The 26,020-nt window shown below is 43.2% G+C and overlaps 1 protein-coding gene across 3 annotated transcripts in view; it reads left to right on the top strand.

Moving 5' to 3' along the window:
* The first annotated feature begins 1,053 nt into the window (after positions 1–1,053).
* Positions 1,054–26,020, top strand: part of NT5C2 (5'-nucleotidase, cytosolic II) — a 62,497-nt gene continuing 37,530 nt past the window's right edge. The window contains exons 1-2 of one of the 3 annotated variants that reach the window (XM_074907647.1): positions 1,054–1,104; positions 21,837–21,957. In XM_074907647.1, the coding sequence (XP_074763748.1) occupies positions 21,857–21,957 (101 nt within the window). In that variant the 5' untranslated portion in view covers positions 1,054–1,104; positions 21,837–21,856. Of the gene's footprint in view, positions 1,105–4,436; positions 4,510–8,683; positions 8,705–21,836; positions 21,958–26,020 lie in introns of those variants that run through there. The other 2 variants (XM_074907648.1, XM_074907645.1) reach the window with 2 other exon arrangements.

Here is a 26,020-nt window from a genome sequence, read left to right as displayed (position 1 = left end):
CCTTATCGCCTGGAGCAGAGCAGAGGGTGATAGGGAAAGCTGGGGGAAGTGTCCTTGGGGAGATAAAGGAAGCACCGCGGTGGCAGGGCCAGAAAAGCTGTGGCTGGAGGAGGGGAGGCATTGCTGACCTCTGGCCACCACTGAGGCATGGGAAGGGAGATGAGGCCCGGCTGCCAGTGGTTTGGCAGAGCCACGTGGGCCCAGGATGAGCTGGGAAAGGCCCATGACTGCTATCACCCTCGTTGCTGGTGGGGACCAGCCCGAGGTGGCAGGACCTTGCTGGGGCTGCAGCCTTTTCCAGGCCTTCAGGGTGAGGAAAAACAGGCAGAAAAAGGGAGGCTCGTTTTCCTGGGGAGGTGTTTTTGTCCAGCACTTTTTGCGGTGGTGCTGGCCCAGTGTAGTACAACTGGGAGCAGACCAATGGACAGTTTTTACTCTGCACAACCATTCCCGGGGCCTTTCCAGCCCAGACTGCTGTGGGTGTAGATGTGATGGGCACAGGCGCATTCCCACTGTTGGCAGCAGAGGTTTGCTCGGGTCGGGCAGGCAGGACCCCCCTCCTCCTGCCACTACAGCCAGTGTCCTCGCCATCATTGTGCAACCCACAGCTGCTCCTGGCACCTCCTCACTATCCTTCTTGCAGAAGATGGGGCACACCCCGACCCCTCTTGCCCCAGCCCCCGCTGCAAATGCATTCCCCCCGCAAATCAACAAACCGCGTTATTTCAACCCAAGCTCTGGCTCCTCCAGCCAGCGTGGCGTGCAGCAGCACCGAGGCCGGCTGACAGAACAGGGGGCTCAGGCAGGCCGGGAATGCAGGGCCGGGGCGGGGGTGGTGCAGCCCCAGCGATTTTGCCCGGGGCGATGCCAGGCCCCGGGGGGCGGCTGTTGTGGGGTGGGACGGGGGTGCCCGTGCGGCTCTTCCGCGGGTTGGCACATGGCGGCCGCTCCCTGGCGCCGCGGCTCTGCGCCTGAGCGCCGGGCTCGCACACTGCCGCCGGTCCCTGCCGGCGGGAGGGGCGGGGCGCGGGCCGCGCCTGCGCGCTGCGGCGGCCGGGGCGCTGCGGCAGTTGTGCGGGGCAGTTCCTGCGAGCGCGGCGGGAGGTGAGAGCGGCCCGGGCGCGCGGGGGCAGTGCGCGCGTGGCGGGTGCGCGTGCGCGCGCCGGGCGCGTGGCGGGGACCGGGGGGGCGGCGGGAGCGCCCCCTCCCCGCGCCCCTCGGGCGCGCGCCCCGGGAAGAGTAGGGGAGGCGGGGGGGGCTTCGCCCGCCGCCGCGGCCGGGGCTGAGGAGGGGAGGGAAGGAGGGGAGGGAGGGGCGGCGAGCGGAGCGCGGGTGCGCCGCCGGCGGCACTTCCCCTTCTGCCGGTGAAGGGTCCGAGGCGGCGCCCGCCGGCTCCGCCGCTTCCCCGGGGCCCGGCTCTCCCGCTCCCCTGTCCGGCCGCTGTGCCCCGGCAGCCCCCTGTTGCCTCCCCGTCCCGCCCCAAGCAGGGCGGCCGCCAGGTTGCCTCAGCCCCATCCCCTGCGGACCCCCCTTTGCCGTGCCCGGCGGGGCCGACCCCCGAGCCTTTCGCCTCTCCGCTGCCCCCAGGCAGGGCCCCGGGCTGTCGCCTCGCAGCCGCGGGCTGCCCCCGCCCTGCGGCCGGCGGGGTGCGCCGCGGAGCTGCCCCCTCCCTGGGGCAGGGCGGCTGTTTGCCGCCGCGGCGCGGGAAGCGCTCTCCCCCCTCAGCCGTCCGAGGGGAAGGAGCTCTCAGGAAGGTGTTTCTGAGGGTGGGGGCCGGCACCCGCTGTGTTCGTTTCCTCCTTCCTGTCCCGCGGGGACCGGAGGGGTCCCGGCGGCACCTTCCAGCTCGCGGCTTCCCCCGGGGTAGCCGCCACCCCGGCTGGGGAGGTGGGTTGAGGCGATCCTCTTCCCTGAGAAAAGGAAGCCTGCTCCCGGCTGTGGGCAGAGCGCTTCCCGGACAGCCTGGCATCGGGGCGAGGGCTCATGGTCACTGCTCGGTTTCGTTTGAGTTGCTCTTGGCAGTACCGCTATATCAGGCTTGAGCTGATAACCTAAAGACGGGAGCCAGGCTTCAAATAAAGAAATTAAAAAAACCCAACAAACCAGCGCGAAACTGCTTTGATCACATTTTGCTTATGCTTTTTTTTTTTTTTTTAATCCTTCCTTTTGTGCCAAAAATAACGTTGCAAAATGTATGGCGGAAACAAACCTGCATTGGTCTCTGATAGACTAGATGACTTAATAGGGCAGTGCTGTTTCTTGTAGCACAGGCAGTTTTAAAAATTCCTGGAACCACAGAGATTATGAAACTCTCAAGTTTATTCCCTTGCTTGTGTTTCTAAAGGCTGCCAAGCTGGATACTAAGGATTCTTTGAAGTGGTCTTGAGAACATTCCTCCCAAGGCATAATCATTTGTTTTAAAAATTTTTTTTTTAGCTCTGGAAGATTCACCATTTGAACCTCAAAGACTGCAAAATGCTTTCTAAGTGGTTACTTAGAAATGTCCCCCTCTTACCACATTGTCCTGTGTCAGTTTAGAATAACAACTTATCACCAGTTGAAATATATTGTATTTATCCATATACCTGTTTGTCAGTAATGAACAAATTGAAAATATCAAGATTTTTCAGGTCCTTTCAGGTGCTACATGGTTTTACTGAGTTATAGAAACATAACTCAGAGCTACATATTGCTCTTCAGTTCATGTGCTGAATTTCTAGTTCTGGCAGTGACGAAAAACCCTGGTGTTTTACTTGTGAACCGATCAGCTTAGCTCTGGAAGTCTGTCATGGTCCTTGTCAGCCCGTGTCAACCTAAACATTTTAGAGTAGAATTGCTATTTAAAATAATCTATTGCCATTAGTCCGGAGTCCAAAAGATCATTCAGGAACTTGCTGGTTTGATTAACAGCAGTTGGAGTTTGTTCAAGCATAGACGTAGTTTCATTATATAGTACAATACAACCTTTACTCTGTATAGCGTCATTCAAACAAATTGTATGGCAAAATGCACGACTGAATTACATTTAAAATGCTCCATTGAATCAAGTACAATTGCAGAGATAAATGGGGAGAAAAATTGTAAGAATGGGAGAAATGTTTTCAGCTGAGGTTTGAAATTAACAGCCTGTTAGTATATTTGCATTGGTAGCATTAGTGTTTTACGCTGTTTCTAGGGTATACGCTAGCAAAAATCAGATGCAAGCTGAAATTTTCCCAGGCAAATTTCCAGTTTGTAGGCAATTTTTAATAGCAATAATAATAGTAATTTAAAAAACCAACTCCCTTTGAATTGAATTGTTACTCCTTGTCATGTTTGATTCCTGATACAGGTTGAATTGGAAGTTAATAGACCCTTCCTAAAATCCCTAGAAATATTTATCCTAGACTCTTTTTTTTAACTTCCAGGGGAATGTTTTTGAAAAAACAGAAACCTCAGTGTGGTGTTTGCTGGTAAACACTGCGTTACTGTACTCTGAGGGGAAACATTGAAAGGAATGTTTTATTTCCTTTAAAAATACAGAAGTATATTGTTTTTGTGCCTAAAATCAAAGGGGAACAAGCCATTCAAATGCGATGTTTAACTGATGCTTATTGAAAAAGCACAGAGGTTTATTTGCTCACATCATTCCTGTTATTTGCAGTTCAGCTTAATAAAATAATGCTTCAGTTAAAAACTGATAGATGGGTGCTTAGCTTGCAGCATGAGCTGTTATCTGGGGATGGCCCCGGGCTGGCTGCAGAGTAGGTTTGCGGTACTCCAGGACAAACTGAGATGATCTGCAACCTTTGAATCCTACAGAAATTGTAGATACGGACTCGCAAGGAGGTGCAGGAAGAAGGGCTGACTATGGCTCTGCCCTGGAAATCTTGGGCAAGAGACAGCAGCAGGGTCATTCAGTTGCCCTCAGGGAACCCAGTCTTTTGTAGGAATTTGAGATGAGGGAGTGCTGTGGGATCTGGGTGGTTCTGTACCATGCAACCTGCCGTTGCTTGGCCACTGGTGAAAATTCTGCAGAGGTCTGTAATGACCCGAAGTAATGTTACCATGTAGAAGCTGCTTGGCCTGGAGAAGGAGGATTAATGGTCTCCAGCCAGGCTGCAGTGGAAAGTTGTCATAGGAACTGGCTTGCTGTTTGGCAGGGCTGTGCCTTGTCTTCACTCCTTTAAAAGAACACCTCAGTAACTAATCACCTCAGGATAAGAAGTACTCGTATGCCATCCAGCGTAACCCCATGAAGAGAGCAAGGCACTTCAGCTCTACCCCGAGGGAAACTGAGGACAGCACTGTACGTCAGCAGAGGACAGCTCGAGTGATGTACCTTGGGATGAGTTTGCAGTGCGTGCTCTACACCGTGTCCTTGCCTCGGGGTGGCTCACCAACGCTGGGTGTCCTGATATAGAACAGCTGTGGCTCTTCTAGCAGCGAGAATAATAGGACAGAAAACTGAACAGAATGTGCCCGGGAGTGGAAGCCTTGTCTTGCTCTTCGGGTTGTGTTTGGGATGAGGTATGTTACTGAGCCAGCGCATGGGAATTCTTCACTTATTGTATGTACTGCATCTACTTTTAAAATTTTATTTATAGTGTCAGCAGCACAAATATAATTTGAAATTATATTTGAAATGGCCGTGATCTGAGTCTTCAAAAGCTGGCTATTCTGTGATGAAGCATATCTTAGTCTTCAAGTATCTTCAAAGTGCACATTCATATAAATATTTCCTATTGAAAAATGTCTGGTTTGTGCTACTAAAGAAATTATTATTATTATGTGTCATGGTTACGATGCTTGTAGCAATGAGCTGTATTTTGCTTTTTAATGGTTATGACTCCTTGTTTGGAATGGTTCCTAAAACCTTGGACTGTGTACTCTACATAGAGAGCATGTATAACATGAGTCTGCTTTCTTAATACAACCAGAGAGAATCCAGCATGTACAATAAATAGAACTTAATGTACGGTAAATAGACCTTAAGCAACATCTGGAAAAAATTGCATAGGTATTTAAGGTAGCCACTGTAAGCAACTGATAACCTAAACCCGCTTACATAAGTGTAGTCATTAAGTCTCATGCATGTGGTTGTAGGGCTGAAAAGGTGCTTGGGAGATCTGCCTGTGTGAAGCCATATTAGGAGAAATTTTTTTTTTTTTTTATGACAGCATGAGATCAAGAAGGGAGCCTGAGTAATTCAGCATAAAAAAACCACAGCAGTCTCTGTCGAATTTTAACTACTACCTGAGTGTGTAACAGCGTGTGCACTTTCCGATAAGGTCAAAACCAGATTTGCTCTTACTACCCGGACGATTGGGTCCCCAAACGTAGGAGTAGTGAATGGCTGTGTGCCAGCCCTCTCAGTCCTACCACCTTCTCAAGTCTGGTACAGGATGATAGAGGTGAAACTTGTTGCTTGCTGGTGACCTTAGCTTATCATCCTCTGGACATGAATACCTGCCGCAGCATTTACCAGCACAGCCAGACCTTTTTCGGTAGTTTCAGTAGAGATAACTTTGGAAACCCCACTGTGATGACTGCATGTTACCTTCTCTTAACACATAAACAAGAAAACAAGTGGGTTCTTACCCTGTTGCATCATACCAGCTAAAACTTATTTAAATTCTGCAAAGGTGTGAGCCAATTATATGTGGAGAGCAGGAGTCACAGTAATACCTACAGAAATGGTGCTGGGACATGAACAACCTTGGTTTCTCTTTTGAAATTAAAGGATGTGTGGGCAGAGCTTCTGTAGGTGGATGGAAGAAGAAAGGGAGGACCAAGGAGATGTGATTCTTTTGAGATTTCAAGGTGGCTCCAAAATGAAGTAAGTTAGTTGAAACAGATGTATGGGAGCAATGTACTGTGGTACTGCTTGTGTTGTACCCATCCTGTAAATAAGAAGACAGTTGTGATCTCCAAAACTACCTTTCCGTCTCTTTTCACAAGTGACTTATTTAAAAGCAAAGGTTCCTTCAAGTCATTGTGCAGTCCAAATTTAGCTTAATTTAGTTATATTCACAGCTCCCAGCTGCCTTCCTGATATTTTTAAACAAAGACTTACTATTTTGTCTATATGCTTATTACAAGATTATCATTTAACCTGGCTTGGCACAACTTGTTCAGAGGAAAGGGTAAAACAGATTTCCTGTACAGGGTTCTGCAGGAGGCTCTGAAGTAGGGTGGTTTTCCACTGTTTACTTAAGAACAGGCCTTTGGATTAGCTGGCTTTCACCCAGGCCTTGTAGTTCTCCCTGTTAACATTGGCATAATACATAAAACACTTAAGATACATTCTTGCTAGATTTTCAGGAAGCAAATTCTCACTGAACCCTTCAGGAAGGTACATTTGCCTTAAATACTTTCCGACTGGGGTGGTCCGGTTTTGGCAGTTGTGGCAGCCAGGTCTGGATTGTGGGACCTCCTGTGCGAGTTGCCCCTTTTTTGTGTGAGCTGCTGCCTTTCCCCGGCAGCAGCTGCTGCCTGCACTGCTGTGGTAGCAACAGCTGCATCCCAGCTGTGTACGCTGGGTTCAGGAGGAAGTGTTTAGCTGTTCAGGCAGTGTTTGCTGCTGAAATCAGTACTCTTTATCTCTTTTAGAGAATGGTAGCCGTGGGTGGGAATCAACTCATACTTTACTGCCTGTACCATGCTCCTCTGGGCATTTGCATCAAATGTAGTGCATCTGGCTGTGGTGTATAACAAGAGAAACTTTCTAGTCAGCTTTTAAAGTAATCTGGAAAGGAAGGTAAATTTGAAAGATTGAAGGCTGATGGTTTAGCATAAAGCATACCAAAATCTGTAGACCAGCTGAATTCAGCTGGTGTTTGGGTTGATTCAGTTGGTGATGAGTTGCACATACGCATGCATGGCAGATAATTAGGAACATGGGGTCAGAGAAGAGCATGTGAATGTTCTGCCCTCAGAAACTCAAAGAGGTGCTGAGTGAGATTTATGCTAGTGCTTTGTAATCATAACACAGCAATTACTAATAATAACATCTAAGAGCAAGTGCTAGTAGAAGTCAGGCTGCTTAGGTAATTTAGGAAGTCAGTAAATAGGAACCAGTTGCAATTCAAAATAAATCATCTTTTTAGATGTTGATTTCATTTGCTTTCTCCATCTGAGACACGTTTTTCTTCCTGCCAAAGGAAGAGCTGAACATGTTGCCAAAGGTATTTCAAATGTTTCTTTCTGATCTTTTCAAGCCACCTTTTTGGCTATTACAAAGCAATTCCATTTTAAGACTATGAAAAGACGTATGAGGCCTTTGAAGTCACAAGAAAGTGCTGCAAAATTTGGTCCCGAGTGTCCTGGTTAAATTCTGTCCTTTCTAGCACCCTGTGCAGTATTCGCGGAGACCTTTTAAGAGTAGATACCTGTAACAGCTGCATAATTGCTTCTTTTTCATCGCTTGTTCAGTTCCACTTTTATGTTATTTGTGTGTGCTCTTAGGGGGGGATGAGAAAAAGCTGATCAGTTGAACATAAATTGCAGGTGCTCTGAGCACCAGTAAGCTTGAGGCTGACCCTGGAAACTGCTCTTCCAGTTCAGTTCCTGTAGCTTTCCTGTCACTGAATACAAGTGGCTGAGTGAAGCTAGAAAGAGGAATAGAAGCAAGCCAGACTGGTAAATCATCTGTTAGTTCTGCTGTCTGGAAACTGAGGCAGGAGTCAGATTTCATTTTCCGCTTCATGTTGCGAGCATCAGTCAGTGCACCAGTGATGTTTAAGGGCAGGTCAGCAAGGCAGTGCCTGTTTTGAGTCTTTTGGTGTTTTGGGATGCTACATTTCCACATGCTTTCCTTTGTTAAAAAAAAGGAAAATGAAACAATGCCTAAAGGCAAGTACAAACCTGTGAATAGGGTCTCTCTGAAGGGAGGAGTGGTCAGCAGACCTTTTCTGCTTGTAATCAAAAGCATGGCTGCAGCTGACAGGGCTGGGTAGAGCTCTGCTAGGGAAAAATGATTAAAATGAGCATTTGCTACCTAAAGTGGTTCAGGTAAGTAGACACAAACCCCCTCTTCTCTGTTCTTCAGAATGCTTGCTCGACCCTAAAGTGTTGCTGCTAAGCAGTGACTAGCATACCAGATGATCTTCTTCTAAGTCCTTTTTAGTTAGTAATATGAATTCAGCCTCTAGAAGGCATTGGCTTGCCTGTACCATTAACCACTTGGTGACTGCAGACATCCTGAGCAGAATGTGTCTCGCACGTGTTTTGGTTTTTATTAGCATCCTCCTTACAGTGGTGTTAAAGTGGGATGATTTTATAGAGTATGTTAAAAAATGTCATTGCTGCAATCATCAGCAGATGTGTATTATATTTTATGAGCAAATTTTACACAAATTGGAAAGAGTTTTACCTGCTGGGATCTGAGATGAAATATCCATTTGTAGCCTTCAGGAATTTGGGAACTATTTCACTTCTGATGCAGAGAAATAATGCTATAGCGTTTCTAAGAGTTTGTTAAAAACACATTTGTAATTTAACCTTTCCTGTTTGTTTTCTTTTTTTATGTGATAATAGATTGGGTAGGTTCTTAACCTCTTGTTTTACATGTATTTTAACTTGTCTTGCAATATTGCATTGGCAGTTTTATGAGTCAAGGCCAAAAAACTCTACTTGCTAAACTTGAGCAATCAGGAGAGAATGGATGATGAAAAGCTAACAGTGTTTTACTCATCTACCACTCATTCTTCTTCACAGACATGTGGTGAGTAGATATTAACAAAGACGGTAATAAAAAGCACTTTCAGTTCTCATAAATCGATGTGTGCTGGTGGGGTCAAGAACAAATATTGGAAAGGTTAGGACATGTGGAGAACTGTCTTCCCATGTTGTGATGCAGAGCCAGGCTGAGATTTTTTTCAATTGCTGTTTTAAAAGCAATTAGAAGGAGACATTTCTGTGGCTGCACAGGATGCTTTGTGCTGGCTGGGCATGTGGTCAGGTTTTTTTTAGTGGCTACAGTAGGTCAGGTAACATGCTGAAAAAGACGTCCTCAGTGAGTCAGGGCTGTCATACTTCTCTGCTTGGGAGAAGCATTTTTAAAGGTGTCTCAGAACCCAGAGGATTCAAGCTGTTTGCTCATCTGCAGCAGGAGCACCAGTCCATGCTATTGAATGAGTCATCAAGTCTACACTGACGAGAGACTTGAGGTTCTCTGAAGAGGAGTCCTGGCCAGAGGGAAGGTTCAGCATTGGGAACTCTCAGCTCTGGTTTTGGGATAACAGGGACCTGCTGACGATGCTTTCTTAGTTGTTTGCTAATGTTCTCTCACCCTTCAGGCTGACAGGTTTCTTCCAGGTTACAGCTGGTGGAGTATGTCTGTCTCTTCATCTGTGTTCTGTCTGAGCACCGTCTATGCTGAGACAAGTACAGAGAGAGCACTATGTGTGTCCTGCTCCTGCCAGAGAAGAGTCTCCTGTCAGCAGGATTGATCTAACATATTTAAAAACAGTGAGCTGAAGGGACCGTGGAAAGATGACTTTGTTTCCTCAATGAACTTGGTGGTTTGTGTTTTGCTCAAACAGGGTAGTAAAACATTTCTGAAGAAAATAAGTTGATATAGTTGGAAACTGGTATAATGTAGGCCGTTGGTATGACTTGATAAAGCTGAGACAGTTAGGTTATCAGAGAGAAGCCAGAGACTTAGCAAAAGCTCTAAGTCATCACAGATGTTCAGTTATTTTACTGATGAATTAAGTTACATACGTTGCCTAAGAATTGCTATATGAATTAGCAGTCTTTTGGAAGACCACGGGAATACTGCAGAGAAAATACTCATAAAATTAATTTACCTGTAGAGTTTCTTGCAGTGATGCCTCAGTACTACACATCTGTCAAGATTAATTGAGATTTGGGGGCAGATAACATCTAGGTGGGGACATTATTGTGCCCTAAGGACAGATTTGTAATTTCATTTGTAATCAGGCAGACTATAATTGCTATGTTTGCCTCTGATTAAAAAACAGGTCAGAAAAGGAATGAATTGTGCTTTTTATGCAGAGGGGAACTTCACACCATAAGAGTGCTTCAGAACACCTACAGACTTCACATTCCCTGTTTTTTCATCTTTGTGCTTGCTCAGTTGGTAGGTCTGTGTAGCTTGCTTCTCATCAGCAAGGAGCTGCTGTGTGGGACTACTTGCTAAGAACAGAGTGCAGGAAAGGGTTTGGGTATGCACCTTTTTGATCTCCATGATGAGTGATAAGTCCATGTCCAACTTCTGGTTTGGGGAGAAAGAGGATTTCTGTGTGGCTTAGGTGCGGGATACCTGTGGTTACTGAACTAGGAGGAACACAGAGAAGGAGGGAGTTGTACTTCTGGCCTTTGTGAGCATTTCAGGAGAGTGTTAAGAGCCATCCCAGAAGTGACTTTGATGGGCTGAACCTGGATGCAGAAGGCCCTTGTTCTCACCTGAAAGGTTAGATCAGCCTCAAAAAAAGGCTTCTTGGAAGAGAAATGGGTAACCATTACTAAGGACAAAAGTAGGAAGCCAGTGAAATCTGTAGTAGGTTAGTATGTGTCTGGAGCCATATATGTTAGGGTAACTGGGAATCAAGATCGTCTTTACTAAATGTTTTCTTCATTTATCTTCACAGTGTCCTTTATAGCTGAGGAGTATAATTTTTTTTAATCTTGTTTGTGCTTTGTGGACAAACGCCAAGTTGAAAATTGCCGAGTTTTGCATTTGAAGTCTGTGGCCTTGCTGGGTGTTAAGGCTTTCTCTCCCATGTCTGGCCTAGTTCCACAGTCCTCAGTTCACCCATCTTTTGGAAAGATGGGTTTATTTGTCAGTGATCTGCCTGTTATTGGTAAGATCTCAGAAGGAAGAGAGACCAAGTTAGGATATGATTATTGGGTAAGCTTTTGCCTTAAAGAAGGTTGGAGGAGAAGGGAATGGAACTGGAAAAGGAAACTCTTAGCAGGAAAAAAAAAAAGTTCTCACTGGTTTTGACAGAGCAGCTCTCAGAATTACAGGATCATCTTCAGTTCTGGATCTCAGTGTTTACTTTCAGTAACTTTTTTTATGAAGGAGGAGCCAGTGTTCCTCAGTTTGAGTATGCCAGCTTCTTTACTCAGCTGCATGTCCCTTGGCAAGTGTTATGTCCAGAGCCCTGGGACTCACGCTGACTAGCCAGCTGGCTATCCGCACCGGGGCTAAGCAGGGACCGCATTCAGCCAAGGCGGGAGGGAGATGTGAAGTCATGTTTCCAGCCTGCAGAGATGGCTCAGCTTCTAGTTCTGCTGTCACATCTCTTTATGTAGCCCATAAACATGTAGAGAGGGCCCATGCTGCATGGAGGAGGGTTCAAGTGTCTCTAAAAAGTCATCCTTATTCTTCCTTTTACTTTCAAAGGTTAGAAAAAAGCCAGAATAAGCTTTCAGTATCTTTGCTTTTTCTGTAAAATATTAATGAAGCAGAGATGTGATCTTCAGAGACAAGAGGTTTTTTACCAGTAAGCACAGTCAGTAAGGAAAACCAGCAAAAATGTCCTACCTCACCTTCAGTGTTTAGAAGATAAAGAGGACTTCTGGCAGTTTACGTTACCCAAGCTGACCCAGTTGCATGCTTTCAGAATGACTTGCTACTGATCGGAGTTGTGCATCTCAAATACTTTTGTCGGTTGCTACCGCACTTCTGGAAAGGCCCCTTAAGTCTGCATTTGCTTCCTGAAACACAGTGGAATCTAATGAAAAGCGTCATTGTTTTGGAACACCATGATCTGCTGCCAAAAGAGCTACTATTGTATAATCCTTAATAGCAGGTTAGAGTGGCAGTTGTTCCTTGGTTTGAAGTTGGTATGTGGAAGGATGGCTTTCCAGTTTCTTTCTCCGGGGATGGCACGTCTCATCTTGTTCTCTCTCTTCGGAAACTGTAACTCTTTGGGAACGGTTCAGCTGTCCTGAACTGGTAATAGATCCTCGCACAGGTTTGAACACCAAGAGTGATACTTAGAGGTAACAAGTTGAAGGGGGACAGAAGAAACTGTCAGTCTCCTTTGAGAAGGGGGAACAATGCTCTGGCGGCTGAGTAGCCAGGGGTTATATTTGTCAATTCTTGCCAGCAAATGTATATATTGCTAAAGGTGCTTCAGGTTGTTCTGATGTATAACAACAGAGTTGGAATAGAAAAGTGAATCTTGTCTTTCCTTTCTGATCTGCAGAAGTCAGTGTGTTCACTTCCTTGCTGACATTCCTGCCTTTTGTGCAGTTTACGTTAACTTGCGGCTTGGCTAGCATGCTGTCATGCTTCGTCTTTTTAGCAATGATATTAGTATTTGCAGATAGCAGTCAAACATTGAATTCCTGTTGTGGTGGGCATTTGCATCAAAGCTTACATCCTGGTTTTCAGCTAAAGCAAATACATAGGAACTCTTAAATTATTTTCTTTAGGGTGGACTGTATCAGAGCGGGGGGGATCAAATTCACCTCTAGTTTTTAATCTTTCAAGACCCTGTGAACGAGAGCAATTGGTTACAGGAAAAACAGGGAGTAAAATATTTGAATTACCTTATGAGTTTCTTACTGGAATTTAACAGCTGGAAACAAAAAGCAGTGAGAAAAACATCTTCTTAGCCAGGTCCATGCTTGCCATTGGCAGGTGCTCAGTTGGACAGCAGTTTGGGAAACTCTGCAGCAGAGATTGCTGCAGGCTGCTGAAGACTTTTTCCCAAGAAAATGAGTTTCCCAGGGCCATTAGGGTGCACAGTTCATACTGTGGTGTCAACATAGGGTGTTGGCTCAGAAGAGCCTTTGTTTTGTCCATTTACCTTCTCTCCAGGTGAGACCTCTCTTTGGAGGTTTCTTTACAATATGGCTTGGGCCTCAACCTCTTATTCACTGATACATTGATTTATAAGGTGAGGAAGCATCACCCTGAGACATGATACTCAGTTTGACTGCCCTGCTGTGTAGCTCAGACTGAGTTTTCTGCAGTTTGACTCTATGAAAAAAGACTGACTTAAACGTCATCCCCTCTCCCCTCTTCATTTAGAGCCCTCTGGTGATGGAAAAACTACTTCAGAAATTTGTTGTTACATAATTAACTGCCCCCTCTGTTAATATTTTTTATGGGGATTTATTTAATTTCTAGTCATGGGCTCTTGTTCTGTCATTGCTAGACTTGAGAGCCCTCCATGCTGCTTTCCTGTGCGTAAAGGCTTCTAGACTATTTTCAAATCACCTGCAGAGCCACTCTCTGTAAATTGGCAATCTTCCACTCCAGCTTTACTCTCTTTCACAGCTTTATTAGTTCCTCAATATAATCAGTATTGTTCTTGAATAGGTACAGCTGACTGAAAACAGTTTTCCAGCAGTGTTTGTAGCAGTAACAGACAGGCACATGGAGTCCTGCTTGGTAGTTTTGTACATTCAAGGACTGTATCTGACCTGCAGTCGTAGCATTTCTTGAGAGCTCATGTTGGCTGATTCTTCTCTGTGGCATAGTTCTTGCTCTTCTATATCAAGTCTCACATTCCTTAAGTATGGTCCTCCTCCTTTTTTTCTAGTGGTGGAACGATACAGGGCACACTAGACTTAGGGAAGTGGAGAACTAGCATTACCTCTAACAAACTGTCTACGAGGTGGTATTTTTGGAAACAACAAAAATGGTAATTATGCAGGAAATACTGAGAAGCACAAGCTATATGAAAGCTAGAAAATGTGCTAATTAGAATTTGTGGTTCCCATTTCAAGGTTGTAAACTCAGTTACAGATAAATGAGGAGAATGGATGGTTTCATGGTACTCAGAGAGTCAGATCTGAGGTTTGTTCCTCACAGAGTTGCACTGCGGATTTCATAGTTTTCCGAATTCCTTTCTAACTATCCATAAAATTGATGATAATTAAATAGTGTTTAAAATATTTTAAATAACTAGTGCTTCTTGGAGTTCCTGAATGAATAGAACTACCTGAGAAGAAATGGATGATCACCCAAAGAAACTCCAAATTTACCTGTCTGTGTTTTTTAGTGTGTCTAATGCATTTGGGTCCTGGATTGTTACTGGACCTCCAGGCATTCTGCAGCCAACCTGTGGATATGGCTGTCAGTAGAAACAGTTTGATAAAAAAAATCCATGTCACATAAGCGGGGTTTTGTTAAATATATTTTACAATATATTTGATATATAGACATTACTTTAGCATCTGGCTTTATGACAGAGATAAAATTCAGCGTGAAATTAAATCCCATAATAAGCCACAGGAGTACCATTCTCCCTTCTTATACTTTACCCATCCAGAAATAACCCGTGAGTTACCTTCTATCAGTCAGACCGTTGTCAAATAAATGTATCACTGGGAATGCTTTACCAATTTCACTGAAGGCACCCTCTTGGAAAAAGCAGTTTCATTGATGTCAGCACTGTGGTGGTACCCAAGAGAAACAACTACCTGCTTCCTGCGGGAGGACTCAGAGCCAGCTTTGGGAGATTGCAAGCTTGGAGGTGGGAGGGTTAAGACAGTCTATGTAGTGAGGAGAGTATCTAATGTAATCCAACGTAATCCAGTGGGTCTTTGTGTACTGCAAGTGGGATCTGCTGTGAGCTTGATACATGTATCCGTGAGTAACTGTAACAGGTTCTTAACAGCAGATCTCTACCACTTTAATACCCTGGAATGGGCCTACAGAATTATCCTGCTTAAAGCCAATCTCAAGTATTAATTATAATGAGCTGAGAGTACACTTTGAAGTGTCTCTTGGAAGTAAATATTTAATTTTATTTTTTTATTAATTTAATAATTAATTTAAATAAATATTTAATTTAAATTAAATAATTAATTTAAAAAAAAAATTATTAATTTAATAATTAATAGGAAGAGCATATTTTGTCCTTCCTGTCATCATGAACCTGAAGCCTTGCTGTCAAGAGAAGCAGCCACCCAGAAGTCAAAGTTCTTCAAATGAAGAACTTAATTTTAGGCACAAGGAGGAAACAAAAAGTCAGTTTTCTGGTTTAGGTCATTTACAAGCTTCACTGCTTATATTTGGAAACCGGGCTTTCCAGTGTTGCCAGAGGTCTCAAGTCATGGACATAGTAATTTTCCAAAAGCATCACTAATTGAAAACACCTTTTGGAGAAAATTTGCTGCTGGCTATTAAACAGATGCATTGGCAGTAAAATAGAGTGGTTTGAATTGTCCTCCCAGAGCTGTGGGGGAGAGGAGAGGAACTGTGTAAACTAACAGCTGGTGTGTAAGACTGCAATTCAGAATAAGATCCGAGTGTCATTTGGTGTCCGTGCAATGCCTGTGGCTTGGAGTGAGTCAGAAGCCTACTGCTTTGGGGCTTGTTCATGCATAAGTACAGGTAGTTATCAGTCTTCAAGAATTTATAGACATGATCTAGATACCTAGTGTAACTGATACCTTGACCAAGACTGATTATATATTTGCCTTCTAATTTGTCATTAACTGAATCCAGTGTTGTCATTTGCAGTGCATTTCTTAGGTTTGCCATTAGGTAAATCTGATGTAGCCTAAAATATATGCAACTGACTATTTTAAGATTCCTGGGGAGACTTTATCAGACTGGCTGGTTAAACATATTCATCTCTGTGTATTGTTTAACATTCTTGTTGGTAGCAAATTGAATGGGATATGCTTTATTATCATTGAGGGATTAACAGACTATCATCCTTTTTTTAAAAATGCAAACTAGAGACATTTCTTGAAGAATTCTACCCCTTCTGCATTATTCTTCATCTCTGTTCAGTAGTGCCTCTGCTCTCTTGTGAGGATTTCTTTTTAGAAAATCTCCTTTTTATTGTCTTTAGCTCTCCAAAAGTGGGACCTCCACCAAATTTTGCAAGTTGGTTTATCACAAGACTTTTCTTCTTTTTTATCTTCTACTGGTAGGAGCTCAAGGAGCATTTTGTCCTGTTTTCCAGTATGTTTTGTTGGTATTCCTGGATTCTGTCATCATACTGTCTTCTGTTCATCTGGGACCTGTAGTTCTGAGTTATCAGGAACATTAAAATGTGGACTGGGGAGTCCCCCACCCATTTTCTCTGCAGCATGAGCAGAGCGTGAGCAGAGATTTCGGTATTTAGCTCACATGAATAGTTCTGGTCTTTAGAAATGCCACTTAACAGGTTTGGTTTTTTTTTTTTCTCATTAGTTGGCATCTTTAGTTCTAGAATTTCTGTGTCACCTTGCCTTCTAGCACTCCATAGATATCTTTGCCTCTTGTATGTCACATTTCTTCAGTGAGTTTGTGACCCACAAGGTTCATGGAGTGTTTGAGGGCTTTTCCCTTCTCAACACTGCTAGTGGGGCCTCCGGCTGCTCAGCTAGTCCCCAACTGAATTGAGTCACCCCTGGGCTGAGATGGGAGCCTGCACAGAAAGGACTGTTCCAGCCATCAGAGGGCCAGGCTGGCACGTTAGGGAAAGGGGAGTAACTATTGGTATTTATATGTGAACTGATTCATTGCCTTTGCAAAGAGCTTCTGTGTGGGCATGGTGGCAGTGGCAGTGTTGAAGAGGAGACTGAAATGATTGTGCAACAAACAAGTAAATAGTTTGGAAGTGTGGGTGCAACATGGGAGAGCCAGGAGTTAAATGCAGGGTTTGAATAGGGAGCAGAAGTCAGGCATATTTAGGAATGTGTAGAGATTTGAGCTTGCTGAGGATGTATCAATCTAGGTATTACTACTGTGCAGTTTTAAGCAGGGCATGTAGATCAAGACGTGCTTATATTTACAAAGCTGGCAATGTTAAGCACGAAATTATATTTAATATACTTTTTAGCTGACCTGTCAGTGTCTGCCAGCTGACTAACTATTGAAATTTGAATTTGTGTTAAACTATGCTGCGCAAGGAAGATGCAATGAATCTCTGTGATTCATCTTGACAGTGTCAGGAACAGAGACTGGTTTTTAGCACAGGGACTGAGGAATTAGGACTTCTGTATTTGATTCCCACTAGCTCTGTGTTATTACCTTCCCTGTGCCTCACTATCCTTAGCTGACAAAACAGGGACAGCACCTTTTGCTGCCCCTAAATGTATTATGTGAACCAGAGTTTGTGAAGTGCTTTGTGATTACAGGTGTAAGAACTGCGCTTCTGGATGAGGCCAGAAGCCTGCCCAGCCCCTGATCGCACAGTGGCAGTAGGAGATGCTGTTGAAGGGGATGTCACAGTCCTGGCCACTTTCTGCAGTCCATCCCAGGATGTCAGATGCTCCAGAGGATATGATGCTAACCTGAGTGGATTTCACCTCCTCTGATGCTAGCTGTCCCAAGTGTCTAGCCTAAACTAGGTGCAAGCTACTTCAGCCCTCAGAGGAGGGAGAGGGATGCTCCTGAAAAGTGAGTCACTCACTTTTCTTAAGAACCCTTACATGGACAGTACTCTTAGCTGCAGGAAAAACTGCTTTTCTCCTCCCCAGCCCTGTTTGTGAGGCCATACCATGACCTGGACCAGGAATTTGATATGAATCTTGAACAAGCCAACCTCAATCCTGCTCCCTTTGTTTTTTCCCTTTCTCAGGATTTTAACATAGTTCATTCCTCCCTTGCTGAGACCCCACAAGGACCCTTGAGATGGAGCAGCGTTGCAGTGGGGAGCCAGGAACTGTGCTAGGCTTGGCAAGGGCACCACAAGACTTGTTTTTACACCTACAGCCTCCGATGAGACACAGACCTTTTAAGTAGCTAACGTTAGGTGTGATGATTTTTCTCTCTGTTCACTTTCCACTGTGCGTGTACATGTGTGGGTCGTACTGACAAGGTATTAATGATTCTTGAAGGAGAATGTGTGAGAAGAAGCAGATGTAGTGCATGGCAAATTAGCATGAGTACGCTTTTGTTTTCTGCTATATAAGCTCTCAGAGAATATCGTGGAAGAAGTGGGATTGTCTCTGCTATTTTGTTCATCTCAACATTTTAGTATATGTGCCTCTGATTTGGCATTGCATCACCAAAGTGTTAAACTCAGAAAAAAAAAAAAACAGGCAGTGCATTTAACCTGAACACATCAAGTATTATCAGGTGCAGAAATTTCTAACTTTGTTGACAAAAAAAGATAAGGAAAACAATAGTAAAACTTGACGGGGAATGCTTCTGGACATGTTATGTATGAGTACCTGAAAAAAATACACTGTGAATAATACTTGAAATCACCCAAAATCTGACAAAAGAAACAAATGGACTTATTTCAAAATATGTGCTAAATATCTCATGTTCTTTTGGACCAAAGCATATGTGCTGGATAGGAGCTCTGTATCAGAGCTTTGAAGCTGAGATTTTAAATACTTTTTCAAAATTAACCCTGTATCATAAATGCTATCAGGTGCTTGATTAAGACTGCACTAGCAAGGAGCATGTTTGCAGTAAATTATGGGGAGGTGTTCTGACATGCTTTATCTATGTAAAGATTTCTATTTTTATGTGAAGCTATTTACAGATTGTTGATTTAAAAAATAGATTTGTAACTAAAGAAAGATGCATCGTATTTCAGTTGCTCAGAATTGAGAATCTTGCCTGGCTGGCTGCCCGCTCTCTTAGATGTTTATTCCAGTGGCTTACAAGTGTATGGAGTGCTTCAGTCCTTACTTTTCTCTCTCTATTTGGTAGAAGGAGTTTATATTCAGGGATCAGGTCCCATGTCTCTTACCCACACAGGTAGGCTGATTTTTACACCTTTGAAGCATCAGAACAATTTATTTGAAGTCCATGAGACTTCTTGTGTGAGAAGACTTTTGGGTAGGGAACATCCATCACAATATCTTGTCATTTGTTACTGTTTTATTTCAGAGCAGACAAGCTATTGTCACCGTGCCAGTGGAGCCTGCTAAGCTGTAAAAGTGCCTTTGAGTTCATCTAATACAAAACTTCAGCATAAGATTTTTTTATTTTATGCTGTGTGAACATTAAAAGAAAGATTTTAATGAAAAAATCGGGGCAAAGCCTGAAGGTAGAGGCAGTATCTTTTATTAGAGCAACCGACAGAGTTTGAAAACTTAGACAAGTTTATATGCCTAAGAGCTTGTCTATTTTTTCCAGCCATACCAGTTGGTCTAATAAAAGATATTGCCTCTGTCTACAAACCTTGTCCTGCCTGTGAACTCTGCTCATCACAGCTACAGCAAAATACTGCTGGATCATTAAAATATTTCAGGCCTTTCTTGCTTAACTATGCAAACTCGGATTTTAGTGGTTTCCTGAAGTCTCAGCTTTTTGAATCCCAGCACACATGAAATGATGCTGTCTGGTTTCTTCCACTGTAGAGGAGGGTTTCATCACATAGGAGCTCAAACTGCTTCACTGATGCCTAATTTTAGAAGGGATGATATTAAAGGTAGCCTGCTAAAATTCTTCTGCATCTGGATTTTAGGGTATTTTGTAGGATACTACTGGTGAACTATCAGATGTCTGGCATGGATGGCCGTTGGGAGCAGTCCTATCCTAGTACCTGTGTCAGCATCTCTGATGTGGTGTGCTGGTGATGAGAAGCAGATGAAGTGGAAAGAAGAGGCTGGCAGAACTGAAAGTCTCTGGCTTTGGCTGTGGGTGTAAATCTTTGAATCTTGCTGTGTGTCTGGCTGGGTAAGCAGACACATAGCAAGGGCTCTATAGCCCTTCTAAATGGCAGGAAGCTTGCATTTGGACTCGTTTCAGCTGGAAGACCTAAACCCAGAGCTGTCTCTGGGTCGTAAGACCAGCCATGCAACATTTTTTTCAGAGGTATTTAACATGCCTTTTAGAGGCCTTAAATGTATATGTCTTTCAGATCTGTAACTTAGTAGCTTTAAAATAGCTCCAGGTAAGACCAAGGTGGTGATGATCTGGATCATCTTGAAATATCCATGGGGCAGGTGCTTTTCCACCCTCTGGGGACACAAGCCCTTTCTGTAGTTTGCAGTCTTTGAGTCGTACCAGATCCCCCACTGTGCTGCATGGCTCTTGGCTGCTGACCTGGAGTCTGTCACTCTTGCATGGGCTCTGCTCCTCTCCCAAGGACTGCAGCAGCCCTTGCTGCCCAGAGGAGCGTAGCTGCAGGCAGTGCCCTGCCTTTGAAGTGGAACAGAGATGTTTAGTTCTATGCCCTGTGCCGCCTTCCATCTGCCTTTGGGCACGGCTTAAATAGCTGGTAATTATTTATAAGCCTTTGGTGGCTGGGGCTTGGGCTATTTTAAAAGCTGCTTCTTCCTGCATGCCCTGTTGTGGAAGTTGTGGCTGGCTGGAATGGCCCGTCGCCCTCTCGCTGCGGTGACCTCCTCTCCTGGGTGTGTTGCAGGGAATTTGGGGGGGAGAACTCTCAGCTCTGGCATGTGGTCCCTTGGGCTGCCTGCCAGGGCCTAAATTTGGTGACCTTTAGGATGTGGTAGAAGATGCATTTGTAAACCTTGGTGGGAGACAAGCAGAGAATGCTGGGGGAGGGAGGAACATATTTTCTACAGACAAGCTGTTTGCCGCCTGTTTGATTGTTATCACCGACAACTAGTAGGTAAATAGACTAGAAAATGCTGTGACAATTGCAACTGTTGCTCTTTATTAAAATTTAAAACTAAAAAAATTTGCGGATTTCCTCTAAGAGAGCAAGCATGTGTGTGTCACCACCAAAAGCGCTGTGACTTCTCATGCTGGTTTGGACACTCACTCTACTCTTTGCTTTGCTGAAATCATATAGCTTCCCTTCTGTAAAATGAGGGCAGTCATATTTTAAAGGTGTCTAGAAATGGTTGCTCTATCATTACCCATGTAGCTTGTGGCTGGTTTTGTTTCTTTTAAGGAAGAGCAAACAAGCCAAGCCCTGTGGTCCAGCAGTTGTGTGGGTTACACATGAATGTGGTTTCGTGTTATACCTAATTTGGAATAACTGTAGGATGTGTCTCCCACCCCGTTCTTTGCACCAGCTCTAAGGGTAGTGTTGTGGCAGGTTGAGCTGGGTTCAGCCTGCTGACCAGTGGAGAACTACTCACTTTTTGTTTGCTTTTGGTCAATTAGTTTTGATGGGTGAGGATTTGGACTGGTGGGCTGAACTGACTCACCATGGGGCTAGTTCATTATCCCTCCTGGTGCCAGGACGCAGCAGGACGTGCGTCTGGCTGGAGGAGGGGGCAAACAGGATTGCCCCAGTGTCCTTATAACACAATTGGGAAAGGTACCCCTGTTTTCTCACTGCAGGACCTTCCTGACAAGAAGAACTGACCAGTGGTTTGGTTTTGACAACCAGTACTTGTGAAGGGGTGCAAATGTTTGTGAAGATCTGCTGGCGAATGCTGGCATTGCTGGTGTTACAGGTTTGCAGTGCATTCTTGCTCTGAATGTGGCTGATCTGCAGAGGACAAAAGATCATCTTTCCACTTTCCTTCCAATTGTTTCTGCTAATTTAGCATCAGTTCCAAGCTTTGTCTTTGCTTAGAGATTAAATGGCCAGGGACAAGGCTCTTTATTTTTACCGTGTGGTAAAAGCGGCAAGGTCAGTCCCACTGGGGTTTGTAGGGTTTACCCTGTGTAATTTATCTTGTGTATAAAGGCTAAGTTTTCCGTCACTTACAGCTAATGCATATTAGTAATTCTAGGGTCAAAAAATACCCCTTTTCAGCAATGAAAACAAGGTCTCTGTTTCTAAATGCATTTTCACCACAATGGATAGGAATGTTTTTACAGTTCCAGCCATGTGGAGAAGCCTTCCCAGCTCTCTGTTTTAACACCTTATCTCATCAAACATTTCAGAGGAAAGCATCTTAACTTGACCTGCAAACTCAGATCATTCTTTTGGGTACTTTGCAAAACTTCCTGAGTGGCATTATATCTCTTCGTACCAGGAAACAGACAACTTTCTGGTGAAATAAACCTTGAACTTGAGCAAGCTTTTCTCTTCTGCCTCTTTCAGAAATAAATAAGCATTTGAAGATGACAACTTCATGGAGCGACCGACTCCAGAATGCAGCAGATCTCCCTGCAAACATGGATGGACATGCTCTGAAAAAGTACCGCCGGGAAGCCTATCACCGGTAAGTTGTTCATGTAACTCCAAAACTGAAGTGCTGCGACAGAGGGAGACAAATTAAGCATAAAACACACATTTCTTGTCTTTTGCTGGTTACTGAAACAGAAAGGTCATTCTCACCTTCCTTGCAGAAGTGTTAGTGCAGGAGAACTCAGAAGATAACACAGTATTGGCCTGCAGGAATATCCCAACAGTGGAGTTGAGATACGTGTACTAAAGCGGGGGAGGTGTGCTTTCTTAATGCTGTTGAAAGATTAATTAAAGTTACATTTTGAGATGGAAGCTTTCAAGTCAAGAAATACTCAGTGACAGAAGTGTTATAGTAATTATTGCAGTGCACACTGGGAGAGCATAGCTGTGGACACTGGGATGCACAAATATGAACAAGGAAGAAATCAAATAGGATCAGAATTAAGTGTTTGAGAATTATACCTAGTATGATTAATTGTGTGAATCACAGGGGCATGTAGGAGCACTAGACAAGATCTCAGCCTCTTTTTCCATGATAAAGGTGTGCCTAAAACCGTCTTTGCTATAAAACAATTAACAGTCTAAATAAACAAGATAGAGTACAGAATAAAAGAAATGTTATCACCCTCATTTTATAGTTTGGAATCAAAGTACAGGCTCTAGATTGTTTTCACAAGATCACATTGGACGTTTGGTTCAGCCAAGAATTTAGCCCACAGCTCTCAAGGTTCCAGACGTAAAACATAAAAGGTGGATGCAATCTGTATCCTTATCAGATGTCTGAACCGTTACGGAGATAAAAACAACAGCATCGAGTAATTGTCAGTATTCTGTTTGTGGGAGGTGTATCTTCAAAGTTTAGCTTGTTTAATTTGAGAAGTCATGCAGTATGATGATCAGAGTATATTCAGCAGGAGCTGGGGAGACGTATGTCTGATATAGAAACAGAAAAAGAAGTCAAGTTTCCCAACCTCATGCTTAAATGCCATGTTGCATTTGTGATTCATATACGGTGATATTTCTGAGGAAGTGTTTTGGAAGTGTTAGATATCTTTTGATTCTCCAAATGGAATCTAATTAGAGAAAAACGCCTTAGCATCATATGATAGGCCAGATTGTGCAAGTTGCAATGTCTAAGGCTAAGTGATGGATCCTGTGATGCATTTCTGAAGCTTTCCAATTTCCAGTGAATATGTTTGGCCACATGTCTTAAATGGTGGCATTATTTGAGTCTCTCTGTGTCAGGTGGTTTGTCAGATATGGAAACATCTAATGGATGTAACTATATATAGCACATAAAAAGAGAGGGATTTTATACCATTCCCTAGCAAAAAATCTTCACCTTGTTGAAGTCATTGACAGGTTTACCTTTGTGTCATAATTTTATCTATGACTTTAGTTGTGTTACTCCTGATTTAGACTGATGAAAATGAAGTCAGGCCTATTTATTTTTTTTTGCTAAATATTTCCTCAGTATTTGTTATGGTTAGGTGCTGACAGTCTGCTAAGTGTTGCACAAGATCCAAAGGAGGCAGTACATGTCCTTAAGAGCTCACACATTCAAGTCCTCATCAAGTTTACCCTTACTCATGTAAGAAATCTTTACTTTCAGAAAGAATTTCTGTATGGAAGGTGAGAGTACACTCATGTAAAGGAGGGTTTCCCACTGGGAGCTGGGATCTGGTAGTCCAAAATTAGTCTGTGGTACAGTTTAAGTACCACGGTTTAGAAATGTCTTATTCAAAGTATATTGAGCAGAAATGTTGCTAGCACTTCAGGTTTTCATGGAAAGCACAACACTGGAAATACATTGAGAGATACACATTTTTGTTTTGAAATTACTATCCTCTTTTTAAAAGGGAGACGAAGGGAATAAGAGAGAGGGAGGGAACGGGAGAGAACGAGAGAACCTGATGCCAAGACTGTAGTATAAATCTGTGCTATTAATGGCTTTGGTGTACTAGTTTCATGGGAGTTATTTTGATAATCCAGTATTGTAAGAATCTGAAACAACCTCATTCCAGAGGCAGTGTTGTCAGATTTCTATTTCTGGTATTTTTTGTGATCTTGGTGTTAACAGATGTGGTGTTACTTGAAAGATAAGTGCAGATTTAACATGATAGAATTTCCCCTTGTTGTTTTATATTACATTTTTTAGTATTTTAATAATTGTTCAGATGTAGAATGTGTGTGCTGATCACAGTCATCAGTTCTAGGATGTAAATTTGTTTCAGTGAGGTCCAAGTATGCTCTGACTCTTGGATATTGCTGAAGCACTGTCAATTTTATGAAAAAGAAAGGTATAAAAGACAAGGCATTCTTTGCCAAGATTCTTTTCTTTCTCTTCTATTTTCTCTGTTTTTCTTTCTCTTTCAGTCTCTCTTTTTCTGTCTTTTTCTTCTCGAGCAGCTAAAAACCAGTGAAAATGTGAATCTAAAGTGACTTAGAAACAAAACCAATAAAATGTTACATTGAATTTGAAGCTATTAATTTTTTTTGCCTTAAAGCTGGTCCCAGTGATTTTATGGCCCCAATCTGGAAAGCTGGAGGAGCTTGACAGCTGGGCCACATCTGCAGATGAGCATAACTGGGGCTAGCTTTTGATACCAATGTCAGAAGCCCAGTTGGGCTCAAAGTTTTCTAAATGCTGCTAGTAATGCTTGGGTTTCTGAAGTGCAAAATTTTAAAAACTTGTTTCACTGTTTACTTCATGCTTTCTTACGTATCAGTGGAGATATCTAGACCAATTGATTTAACTTAATAGTACTTCATGAACTGTGGCAGATTTTATATGCTTGAATTGTAAATGTTGAAGCAGCATAAAATAAGGGGGACAGTTTCCAATCCAAGCAAAATAATTTACTTTAAAAAATAAAAATAATGTTTTCATGGGCAAGAAACTTCTAAAAAACTTTATAAAAAATGAGCTCTGAAGATGCCACTCTAATAAACATATTTTACTGTGGTCATTCATACTAGGAATGTGTTTATTCAGGTGTTGCACTTCTCATTGTATCATACATGATAGATGGATGTTCAACATACAGTATCGTTGGCAAAAATCCCAGCTGAGACTGGTTTTACTGGGATAATGCATACTGACTCATAGTATGATGACTATATCATAATCATGTCTGAATGCCATAGGCAAGAATGTTCAGAATCAAATATTTATAGCTGTTTTCTTCTCATAGCTGTTTTCCTCCCTGCTCGGTGTTGTGATCAGTTTGTATAGTCACTTAAGAAATTAAGAGTATCAAGATTATTGATGAATTAAGCAAAGCTTGTGAATATGAACATGTATGCTGTGCTGTAGAGTTCAAGGGCCATAAAAGCAACATCAAGTATCAGAAAAATCTGTAGGGGAGAAGTGGAGTTTTATCTTCAGGGTATTTCTGATTACTTTAACTAAGACTTTCAGTCAGCTAGTGTTACTATCAGCCACAAACCTCGTTATACAACATTGTTGGCGCCTGTTGGAGGTGAGGTCTAAAGATGAATTAATATACAAGCTACATGTTATTCATTCTCTAGCAGAGGTCACTGGTAAGAGGATACTGCATTACTGTGCTATTGGCAACATACATTTTAACGCGGAAATAAAATGGATGTGTAGCTGTTAGGTGGCGTTTCCTTAGTGTGTGTGGTTGTGAAGCCACCTCCCTCATGCACTGCTTGTTGACTTTTCCGGGTAGAGGATAATCGCTAGGTCATTTGTTCTGGAGGAGTACTGTCATTTAACGTGATTGTAATTAGACAAGAACTAGGTTGACTCTGAGCCACCAAATTGCCCTAGTGTCTATTTTTTAACTTGGAGTGAGCACTTCTAGGCACCCTCTGGATTATCTCACATAGCTCTTTAGGGTTTAAATAGCAACCACATCTAGTTAAAGCAAATAATGGAAAAAGTTGGTGTTCCATCCACTCTTGTTACTGACAGTTACCAAGATCCAGGAAACAGGTATTTGCATTTACTTTTATTCTGTGGTTTTGGCTTAGCAGGGCAGTAAGGCTGAGATGGACTTTTTGTTAAACATACAGAATTTGGGATGTTTTTATCATTTTGCATCAAAGTAATTTGAGACTTGTCATCCTGA

This window comes from Athene noctua, chromosome 5 (genome assembly GCF_965140245.1).
Source record: "Athene noctua chromosome 5, bAthNoc1.hap1.1, whole genome shotgun sequence".
In the NCBI taxonomy this organism is placed as follows: domain Eukaryota; kingdom Metazoa; phylum Chordata; class Aves; order Strigiformes; family Strigidae; genus Athene; species Athene noctua.
The sequence above is the reverse complement of the archived record's forward strand: the minus strand, read 5'-3'. Positions and strand labels throughout refer to the sequence as shown.